Source organism: Semicossyphus pulcher, unplaced genomic scaffold, assembly GCF_022749685.1.
Source record: "Semicossyphus pulcher isolate SPU_LCO1_2020_fin unplaced genomic scaffold, fSemPul1.0.p SCAF_16, whole genome shotgun sequence".
Classification (NCBI taxonomy): Eukaryota; Metazoa; Chordata; class Actinopteri; order Labriformes; family Labridae; genus Semicossyphus; species Semicossyphus pulcher.
In genome coordinates, this window is record NW_027211670.1 from 12,603,145 (window position 1) to 12,614,922 (window position 11,778).

Sequence of the window (11,778 nt, forward strand, 5' to 3'; positions counted from 1 at the left end):
TGATAAGGCGCACGGATGCACTCGTCCCAGACCTCGCTCCTAAATGTGATAATACTAACATCATTTTCTCCAACGACCCCTTAATCTGATCTCTGCTTGGGTTTTTTTTTTTACCCTCTCAGTCCGTGTGTGTGTGTGTGTATGTGTGTGGATTGTGTTCATCTTCAACCTGCCATCACTGTAGCCCCCCGTGTTGCGTTGGCGCTGCGGAATAGCCTACAAGAAGAAGAAGAACAAGAGCCAGCTCACAGCCGGGGAAACAAGCGGATCAAATTAGGGGGAAGACGGGGGAAGAAAAAGGACAGAGGCTGGAAAACTGACGATCGGGAGAAAAGGACGAAGGTGGAAGAAAGCGTCGACCTCACGCTGCAGCCGCTGAAACATTAAGGTACGTGTGTGTGTTGGATGTACAGGTACTGAAATGGCCGGCGTAATTATTGCATTTGTTACCTAATCTGCATGGATGCTCAATTCGCTCCCAAGATTACACAGATTGACTCTGAAATGTTGCACGGATGCTTGACAATTCAAGTAAATAATTGAAATGAGCGATAGATCCCGTCAGCGTCGATGTCTGACGAATAAGGCTGCGATAGTCCTTGCGAATACATCTAAAAAACATGCCTCCTTACGTAAGTCTATGTGCTTCACATGTCAGTACACACTCTTTTTATGAAAAATACCGAGCGTTTGTGGATTCTTTTTTGGGTGCAGTCATGTTGTCATTACCCCGAAGAGAGAGAGAATGGATGCAAGCCATTTTGTAATGCAGCATGTGCAGAATTAGGCCTATTCAGAATTTCAATTGCGTTCCCGAGAAGGTGCGCCGTAGTGAGCCGCAGCTGCATAGATGAATAAGGCCATTCTGTTGAATTGTAGGAGATATTATGCTGGAGGGTATATGATGAGGAGAGATTGCAGATTAGAGGCTGAGACTGCAGGAGAGACAGACACATTGTTCCATTTTTGGGGCTTTTGTATTTTTTATTTTTATGTGTTGATGAGATAAATGTGAAAATATCCTCCTCATGAGCTGAAAGTGGGGGAAATATTTGGGATGATCCTGCAATTTCCCCTGAAATCACAGGTTGTTACAAAACCAAGTGAATTGCGTCCCATCCATCCCTGATTCCCACGTCCTGAACCAATCTAGTGTTGTCATAGTTACAGCAGATGATGTTGGCCCTGCTGCACCTGTGTCGCTTTGTGTTCATCTGTAAATACATGAGGTCTAATTGGGCCTGATCTACGAGGAAGCGTCTCCCATCCTCGCGCGGGCCTGAAAAACAAACAGCACCATGATTTTCAGCTCTTCATAAACCTTAATGACTGTGTTGTGGAGAGGAGGCATTGATACAATCAGGCGCTGACGATGATGTGATTGGTTTGTAGCAATTGGTCAGCAGCTTGCAGCTAATTTGTCTTTTCACGACTGAGCGCTTTCTCAGGCCTGATCGAATAATCAATATCTACATGGTTGCAATCTGCTCTCGACATGGAAAAACGGCGAAGATCAAGAAAGAGAAATACCTGAGTGAAATTGGATTGGAGGAAAAAAAAACAATATGGTGGATGTTTGAAGCTTGTCATAAAGGGAGAAGAGGATGGAGGCCACTGGAGAAGGATCTGGCCCTCAGATGAGTCAAGGTGTAATATTGTAGGGGGGAAAAAACAGAGCGTCATCGGCGTATAATGTTGTTCTTGTGCTCTCATGTGGGGAAGAACTTGAAGATGGGAGGTCAAGGCAACAGGCGTCCTGCTGGAAAATTCAAGGTCTCTCCTTTAATATAATTTCACCCTGTGTGGTGTTTTACATAGATTGTCTCTCCCCGGTGACATTTACCGAGTAATGCAAAGTAAATGCAGATACAATCCTTCCGTGTAGGTCTGCCATGTTATTTTGAGAGCATATTATGAAGAGGGTTGCATTTTTCCTGTGAAAAAACAGTAGAAGAAGAACATTTTAAAAATGTAATCGCTGTTTCGCGAACCTATCAAAATCTCCATTTTCTTTTGCAGAATAAATAACGAGCGTCTGCGTATTTGTACTACATTTGTACGTTTCAAAAACAGTGTCAGAAGCAGGAACATTTCAAACAAAAAGAAGAAGAAAAACACCACCCTAATAGTGTTTCTAATGAAGTTCCAGCGTATGAAACGCTGCATAAATAACAGCCTCTGCTTTCCAGTGCACTGTTATGATCAATTCTTTGACCAGCTGAATATTAATGATGTTGTGTTTTGATGCTTCAGTGAATCATTTCATCGTAACTATCAAACCATCGCCGTGGATCAGATACTATTCTGATGTCTGGGAGAGACACTCTTTTTTTTTTTTCTCCAGCTCATTATTGAAATGTATAATTACCTGCTGGATGGGGCTGAGGAGGAGACTCTTCAGGGAAGGACAGCAGAACACAATGATTAGGAGTGCTGCAAAGGGGCTGCAGACTGTAACGTTTAGGTCTCGTATTTGCGCGGTCGCTTATTGTATGTGGGTATAATGTGTTTTCTCTGTTGCGGTCGCAGTTAGGGCAGTTTTGGGTATGGATGTGTGGATATTTGTGTGTGTGTGTGTTACCAAGAGAGAGAGAGAGATTCTGTGGGATGTGCAGAGCATCTAAAACGTCTATTTTTAGCATTCACTCCCTTATGAGCTTTCTTAATAGCTCCTATAAGAGCTCTGAAAGCTTCGTTTTTGATAAAGGCATGTGTTGACCTAATCCTCAGACCTTGTAGATATTAAGAATCATGGGAAATGTGTTCCCTATGTTGTGATATTGAAGGCCAAGATTCATCTGTGTGCTATCTACAGCGTTTCTCATATTAGGCTTAAGGTCAAATGTAAATTGATTTCAACCACAAACACGCAGCTTATCAGTTTTTACCAGCAAATGTTCATCCAGCTCAGCTAAACACAGTAATGTTGAATCGGGCACTGGACAGTAAAAACACAAGATGGTGAGTGAGCAGGTTGCCACAGCAACCGTGTTTCTAGGAGCGCATGCATCGTCGCTGCATCGGAGAGGAGATGCTCAGGACCGCCATGAAGCCTTTTACAAAATAGCCCTTTTTTTCCAGCACGGAAAATGTGTGGAAAATCCACCCAAGATTAAGCTTGCGTAAAATATTGATGGTATTACACAGTAATCATGTAAAAAGCGACATAAGACAATGATCTTTTTAATGATTTTCTACACACGACACACGCTTGTGACTGCTAGAGTCACAGTGTCAAGCGTTACATGCTTGAGAAAACAATGAGCACTTTCTTTTTGGCCTTTGCGTTGTGAGGGAATCAGCCCAGATTTTTCTATATTTAGTGACTCTTCTGATGTTTGCAGCCTTCCCTATTTCATGAATTTGATACACCCATTACCAAAGACACAAAAACAAAATGATGAATTACACAAGCCAAAGCCGTATTTCTTTCTTTGCTCACTATCTTGTTGTCATTTTTATGTTTGGTTCGCCATATTTAGTGGCCGGGGATCTTGTCTGATTGCTTATTGTACACAGCATGTGCACTGCAGTAAAATTTCAGCAGTCAATAATCATTTCTTCATATCTTAATTGCTAAATTACTGCTGCTGCCTCATGATGGATTGCATGAATCTCTGCATTAACCTCAGGTCTCAATGACGCATGCCAGCATTTGTAATTGCATCCAACAACCTTGCGTTTTTTTTCTTTTTCTCCCAAATTCTGCCTCCATGTATCTGACTAGAAGCACACTAGAATCAGGATTATGAGACTATCCTCCTCATGTGTCTGCTGCAGCACTTGAGGTTGTAGCATTTTGTGGCCATTTCAGACCATGACCCAGATGTTAAGTTCAACCTATGAAGAAAATGGCAGCTGACTCACCAGTGTGACTAGAGGCCACGATTCTAGAGCCACCTCTTTAGAAAAGAAAGCCTGAGAGCTTGTCATACTGGCTAAGGGACATTGTGATATTTTGAGATTTAAATTCAGTGCTGGGAATACATGCATGCATATGCTAGGCTAATATCTTTAAGCTACTGCAACCGTGCACTTACTTGACCTCCTTTCCTCTCTTCTTTTCTCTCTTCCCCCTACAGTGAGACGACAGCCTCCACAGAGACAACACTTAGAAGAGCAAATCCTCCCCCATATTTGATGTCTATTGGAATAAATGTCAGGGGAACAAACAATACAGGGTTTCCTAAAATAACATGTTGAAAAGAACAAGGTGTTTGATAGCAAAGAAAGCATGAGCAAAGTAAAATAAGAAGCTATTAATGATAAATTGAGTCTTCAGAATAACATTTTATTTTCCTTTCAATTTTTAAAGTGACTGAAGGAGAAATAACATAATAAGAGCGTACAATATGAAGATCAAGATAAGCACATAAATTCCCTTGCTTGGAGGTGACTTATCAACATCTTAGCAATAGGGGTGGGTCATGACTCAGTTGCCATGCGTCTTGTCATGGTGACCAGCCCCTGTGCCCCTTCCCCCCTCCTCTGGTTGGTCCAGCTCTTGTTGTGGCTTCACAACCATGGACCTCAGCTGACAGAGGCAGCACCCCCCTGCCCCAACCTCTGTACCTGCTCCAATCAGGCGAGCCGAGTCATCTGTACAAGGAAGAGCTTAGATCAAGTCCCGGAAAGTATTTCAGAGAACACAAGATACCTCAATCTACAAGAGAACACAATTCAGGTAAATATGGCGTCATCTGCATACCTACCATACATCCAGACTGAATTAATATACTTTGACAGCTGAAATTCTGATGTTGCTACAACATGCCTCCATCTTTGTGTTTCTACACCAGGTGATCAAGTCCGACACTTTTAAACACCTGCGACATTTGGAAATCCTCCAGCTCTCCAAGAACCACATCCGGCAAATCGAGGTGGGAGCTTTCAATGGCCTTCCCAACCTCAATACACTGGAGCTTTTTGACAACCGTCTCACAGTGGTGCCCTCACAAGCCTTCGAGTACCTCAGCAAGCTAAGGGAACTATGGCTACGGAACAACCCCATCGAGACACTGCCGGCGTTTGCCTTTCATCGGGTTCCCTCCTTACGCCGTCTCGATCTAGGGGAACTCAGGAAGCTGGATTTCATCTCAGAGGCTGCCTTTGAAGGTCTGGTCAACTTGCGCTTCTTGAATCTTGGCATGTGCGGCTTGAAAGACATCCCTAACCTCACCCCACTAGTACGACTAGAGGAGTTGGAGCTGTCAGGGAACCAGCTGGGGATAGTCAGGCCCGGATCCTTCCAGGGCCTTGTGTCACTTCGCAAGCTGTGGCTAATGCACTCAAGAGTGTCTGTCATCGAACGCAATGCTTTTGATGACCTCAAAAACTTGGAGGAGCTCAACCTCTCCCACAATTCCCTGCATTCCCTGCCCCATGACCTCTTCACGCCTTTGCACCAGTTGGAGAGGGTACATCTCAACCACAACCCTTGGGTATGCAACTGCGATGTGCTTTGGCTCAGCTGGTGGCTGAAAGAAACAGTTCCCAGCAACACCACATGTTGTGCTCGCTGCCATGCACCCCCAGGTCTAAAAGGAAAGTACATCGGGGAACTCGACCAGAGTCACTTTACCTGCTATGCCCCAGTGATTGTCGAGCCACCCACTGACCTGAATGTCACCGAGGGCATGGCTGCTGAGCTGAAATGTCGTACCGGGACCTCGATGACCTCTGTGAATTGGTTCACTCCAAATGGCACTCTGATGACCCATGGATCATACCGAGTTAGGATCTCAGTTCTTCATGACGGTACGCTCAACTTCACCAATGTGACCGTGCAAGACACCGGGCAGTACACTTGCATGGTTACCAACTCTGCTGGAAACACCACTGCGACCGCCGTTCTCAATGTGTCTGCGTCAGACCCCAGCAACGGCTACAGCTATTTCACCACCGTCACTGTGGAAACAGTGGAGACAGTGAGAGGAGACGAGGAGAACTCAGCGAGACAGTATATTAACGAGACCTTCATAGATTTCCCTAATCCTACTGTTCAGAGAGGGGTGTTAGATGGCAGACCTGGCATCACTATTTCACCTTCTCTCTCCTCTCTCTCCTCACTGTCCCCGCGAGCCAACAGAGCTACTGAAAATGCAGTGACTGTGTCGATAATGGAGGTAACTAATATTCCAGGCTTGGATGATGTTATGAAAACAACTAAGATCATTATTGGCTGCTTTGTGGCCATTACCTTTATGGCAGCTGTAATGCTGGTCGTCTTCTACAAACTTCGGAAGCAGCACCAGCTACACAAGCACCACGGGCCTGCAAGAGCCATCGAGATTGTCAATGTAGAAGATGAGATCGGAGCTGGAGCTGGGAGCGGCATCTCGGGTGGTTCAACGATGAATTCGGGCACTGGTGGAGAAGGAACCCTGAGGATACATCATCCAGAAATAGTCAACCTCCCCAACATTGGTCGTACGGATACTCTCAACCACTACTACAAGACCCATCATTTCAACAACAATGTGATGGGTCTTAGCATTGGCCCCGAAGGGATGGGACCAGGAGGGATGCTCAGTAGCAAGGGTATGCAAGGCCAGGATATGCCCATCTCCTGTACATCTGTCCCAATCTCGTCCAATTTGCTCAGCTCGGGCAATGGCAACCCCAATTCTATGTCCCCACCGCTGCCGATGTCACTCCCGATGCCTACCATGGGCTTACATGGATCGATCAAGGGTTTCATGGGCCAAAACCAGAATCCCCAAATGGAGCCTCTTCTCTTCAAGGGGAACTCGAAGGAAAACGTCCAAGAGACTCAGATCTAAAGACAAAAGCGAGAGTATAGAGGGAGAGTGAGCAAGAGTCGGAGACAGAGAGGGGATTGATGTTGGGTTTATGCGCCAAATGATTAGACACTAGAGTGCATTGACATTACACCAGGAGAGAGGATAGACTGACACGGCGATACACAAACACATAGACTTATCCGTGACAGTGTACTGAGCCAAGGATTACCACAATGGGCCACTTGTGTTTGTAGTAACGATCATGGCCATGGAGATCAAGGAATGGACATTGCTACAATGTAAATCTGTGCCAAAGCAAATGTTTTTTGCAGTTTCTACAAGCTGTGTTCTCATAGGGAAAACTAGCCTTTCAGAGTAATCAGTCCCCAAACCGTTGTTGGCCAGCAGAGACGAAAGACATGCACGGCACTCACCACACTGACGATCGGAGATATTACAGAACAAAATCCAAGAGACATTTTTCTTCCACACAAAACACAAGCCACACTCTCTCTCGAGTGACTCAATAGACTCCCTCATGGTGACAATTATGTAGGCATAAATAGATGGACAAAAAGGTACAGTGCAGTACAAACTACTGTGAAAAATCCACAAATTATATAAATATATTTTCATTTAAATATGTATCATTGCAGACTCCGATGCAGAGATATTTTGGGGTGGATGTATAAGCTGGTATAGTTTGTTTCTTTGTGAATAATCAGGGGCGGCGTTAGTGGAGGTTGGTTATGATACATGTTTTAAGTTTGGCTACTTCTCAGAAACATAAGGGCTCAATTGCAACACTCATTGTGAATCTTTGAATTGGCTTTGTGACATAAAGTCCATTTAGGTTGTAGAACAGTAAATGCAGATCTCTGTTTGACAAACTTTTTTCTGTTGCTTCAGTAATAATCATTACAAACTTTTGTGTTCTGAGAGTGTATTATGTATTTTGTAAAAGCCAGCTACTTGGTATTTGAATTGACAATTCTGATACTTAAATGCCAGCATCAAATAATGGTAAAACAATGTTCCACAAACACGGGAAGGTAATCTAATGCAAAGACCTGTATGGGTAAAATAAAGTGTTGACAATGTGTTATTTGAATCAGATCAGTAGCCAGATATTTGCTTTTAGACAGATATTTGATATGACCTCCTTGCTCATGGTTACCATAATCATGCCATAAAATGCTGTCATAAGGATGAATAGACATCTATCTGCAGCAGCATTCAAGAAGGGATTAAACATCCATCTTTGGATGATTGGAATGAATGGAAATGTACAGTATATTAATAATAATAATGTCTGGTTGTATGACAATTGTAAGATCCACATTTTTACAGTGTAACTTTCATATGTTAAATGCCATTTACGCTTCTTGCGTTTCAACTATGTATTTCTTTATTTTTGTTAGTTTGATATAATGTGTACAGTTGTCTAGCCATGTATCATTACGTGTGAAATAAATCAATCATATATTGGGTTGTGGCTGGTCAATATGGCAACCACATGAGTAAAGAGTGGGACGTTATGCAGGCCACTGTGCTAAACCTGGATTGAATGTATGGTTTGTGGTTACGCCATTAGTCATGTCGGTAATAATAGGTGCCATCTGCTCTATTAACATGCTCAGACAGGCTTTAGTCACTCTCCTATAGATGTTTTATAGAACCTCATAACAGAACTAGATGATCTTATTCTTATTGAAAGCAGTTTTTTATGAAATCACCCCTAACCATGCTTCTTTTATGGTGGCTTTTTAAGCTAGTTTGTTTGAAATGGAAAGAAGGATCTAAACTACCTTTTTGGATAACAGAGTGTATTCATGAAGCAGGAGGCTAAAATGTTTGTTGCAATTGAGCACAAACTGGACATGCAACCAGTTATTCCAGATAAATGTACCTGAGATAGCGTTATCAACAGAACCGTATCAACAAGGTTTTGGACTGTAACGCGGCTCTGTATGTGATTGTTTTTCTTTTGTTGCATATATATCTATAGGAGATGTTTTATGTGAGTGATGATGGTTTTTCTTATCAGCAACGAGCCCACACTTACAGGACGAAAAGAAACACGGGGATAGAAATAATGATGATGATATCAGAGAAAACCCACCCAGATTGTGCTGTCGCAGAGGTTAATCCATGAAAGGAACATCTTCTACATCAATGCACACCGCGTCCGTGCTGTTTAACGCTTAAAATCTAAGCCATCTTTCTAAAATCTGTGCTGTTACACCCACAATCCCACACTTAAACTGATTGATCTAATAACTCAGGTTGTCCAAAAATGCAGCCGTCAACTTTTTTTGGGCCACGAACCTCATTCAAAAACACACTAGATGTAAATGTGCTGCAGACACATCCAGTGGGCCGGGTTCAACCGTAGCCCCGCAGAGACACAAATAGAATATAAATGAAGGCTAAAGACACAACATATGGCCGCTCCCTTGATGTGCTACATTCGGTGGCTCTGCTGTCAGATTTCAAAGAGCATAGCAGATACCTCCTCGTGTGGCGCGTGTGCAGGCGTGTGGAGGGGGGGAAACATTCCTGCACGGAACAAATCTCCTCACCTGAACACGACTGTGTTTTATTGTCACGGTGACTCACCTAATCGGCTCTGAAATGTTCCTTTCATACCTCTGGACGTCCATAACACTTGACATGCAAAGTTATTGTCATCATTATTAACATGTGGAGGAAATGCAGAAGGGTTTTAGAGTGACGGCTGCAGTTGTACATATGAATCTGAAGCGATTTTAAAGGCGGCTCATGCTACAGTGTCTCTTTTAATGAACCTCAAGCTTCAGGCTGGGAATCGATATGTGCATATTGGGGCGACTGTATCTCACTGTATTACATTGTGAATTGAAGCCGTTTGGATACAAATGGAGTGCTGTATAATCTGCACCATGCGTTGCAATGGGAGATGACCTAAAGTTCCTAAATGAAATGGATTATCATATCAGAGACAAGACGAGAAAATGGACTGACCTTTTGGTCCTGTAAAGGTAAGCTGTTCTGTTTGATAAAACACGACAATATAACATGGCTCTGTTTAAAAGGCTTTTTAATAAGGGAGAGAGAGAAGTGTGTCTAAAGGATTTAAATCTCTTTAATACAAAATAATGGTTGAAAAAAATGTCATTTTGTGTTTTTTTTCCTTTCTTTCCTTTCCCTGTTGTTGGTTGTATCTCGGTATGTGCTTTTATCAATTATGGGTCTTTATGTATTGTCATTAAATGTAATTTCTTTCACACGTTCATGCAGGTACACAGTGTGGCAGACGAGTGTGTTTCCTCAGTTCTATAGCAGGACCGACATGTGCCGTACTTGCACTTCAATGACTGTCATACAATGACTGAGAGGTTTTTGATTTCACTGTTTGCTTCTTCAGTTTTGATGCCTGCTGTAAGAAGTTACTGCTGTTAGAAGACGCACACGTCCGTCATGTGTTGTGACTCCATCCTGCAGGCCGACACGACTAACATGAGTTTAACATGATGATGTTTCAATTAAGTTATTGCGTGACATTTTACAAAACAAAATGAAAACAAATGTCTGAACAACAATTGTGTTTACGCTGTATCTTCTTTTTTTAAAAACTCTTTAATCAGGACACAGGAAACCCCCCTTTCAAAATAAGACAACCTGGCTTTTGTACTCCTGCTATGCTCGCAATTATGTTGTAATAGCTTGTAAATGGACTGCACTTATATAGCGCTTTTCAAGTCTTCTGACACTAGTCACTCCATGCCACATTCACCTTTTCACACACACGTGCGTTATATAAGCATGCGTTATATAAAGGTCTGTCCAATTAGTATAATGTATACAGCAAATGTTACTTTACAGCCTTTTTACGTAAGATGCTAGAAGCTGTGGCTCAGTCGGTCGTCTCGCAATCGGAAGTTTGGCGGTTCGATCCCTGACTGCTACAGTCACATGTCGAAGCGTCCTTGGGCCTAGTGGCATAGCCATCCGGTATGAACGCATAGCTCCTGATTGATGAATTGGCACTTAGGTCATTACCGTGTGTGTGTGTGTGTATGTGACATGTAGTGTAAAAGTGCTTGGAGTGAAAAACACAAACATATAAAATGACGTTATAACACGAGAGGTTGGTTCATAACTTCCTTGGAATAAAACCCCTTTACTCGTCTATTAGTCTCGCTGATTGAAACCACAATCAGTCGAGTAATTGATGACGACTGGTGGCTGTAGAAGTAAATGAAATAAAGTAAAGACAAATTAATCTAACAAATTCGACTCAACACTATTACGTCCTGTAATCACCACAGCATGACAAACGCCTCAGTAAATCAAACGGTCCATCATGTTACATTAGCGTAATTGTGCATTAACTTTAGCCGCCATTTTTTATTCATAGCGCAGGTTCCTTTAAAGGGAAAGTTTTCCATGTGAAGCAGGTGCACAAGCATTATCACACGCTCTTATTGTGAAAGGATGGATGGAATTAGCTGGGAATAGAGCTAACTTCATCCGTCCTTTCACAATAAGAGCTGTCTGATTGATTTTTTAAACTGATCCCAAAAGTGAGGTGAAAATGTAAAGACGGATATTCACCGCGCAGCTGAAGTCCAACTCGCATCGACGACCTCGAGGGATTCATGTAATAACAAACGCATCAGCCGTGAAGCGTGACAGAAATCTGAATTATATGTGTAGATTAAATGTTTGTGGCCTCACTGCAGACAGACTGGGCTGGAAATGTCTGTAGGGGCTCTATGCAAAGTATTTTTCTTGAATGTAATTGTGCTCGGCTCGTACTCTGCTCTCTGGAGATCCCGGCCTCCCCTGAGACTTTGTGCATATGATGTTAAAGGCCTGTGCACTGGAACAGAAGAGACAGATGAAGTGTATTACAGGGTGCATCGTAGTACGTCCTGAAAACTGTAACAAAAAGTACAGAAGGGATGTTCTGCAGCACCTCGAGGGCTCATTTTAAGCAGATGCGGTTCGGCTTGTGTTACACATATGAACTGGCTTCTTCTTGCTGTGTTTG

At 42.9% G+C, this 11,778-nt stretch overlaps 1 protein-coding gene across 1 annotated transcript; it reads left to right on the forward strand.

The window, feature by feature from the left end:
* lrrc4bb (leucine rich repeat containing 4Bb) lies at window positions 1-10,025 on the forward strand. Its single transcript, XM_069664384.1, has 3 exons — window positions 1-388; window positions 4,083-4,684; window positions 4,800-10,025. Exons 2-3 carry the CDS (start codon window positions 4,442-4,444, stop codon window positions 6,780-6,782), a joined length of 2,226 nt encoding a protein of 741 aa, XP_069520485.1. The 5' UTR covers window positions 1-388; window positions 4,083-4,441; the 3' UTR covers window positions 6,783-10,025.
* The last annotated feature ends 1,753 nt before the right edge of the window (window positions 10,026-11,778 follow it).

What these genes read in the sequence shown, in the direction of transcription:
- lrrc4bb (XM_069664384.1), top strand. Translation starts at nt 4,442, where the DNA reads ATGCGTCTTGTCATGGTGACCAGCCCCTGTGCCCCTTCCCCCCTCCTC. An exon ending in TACAAGAGAACACAATTCAG is followed by an intron (nt 4,685 to 4,799) that starts GTAAATATGGCG and finishes TTTCTACACCAG; the next exon opens with GTGATCAAGTCCGACACTTT.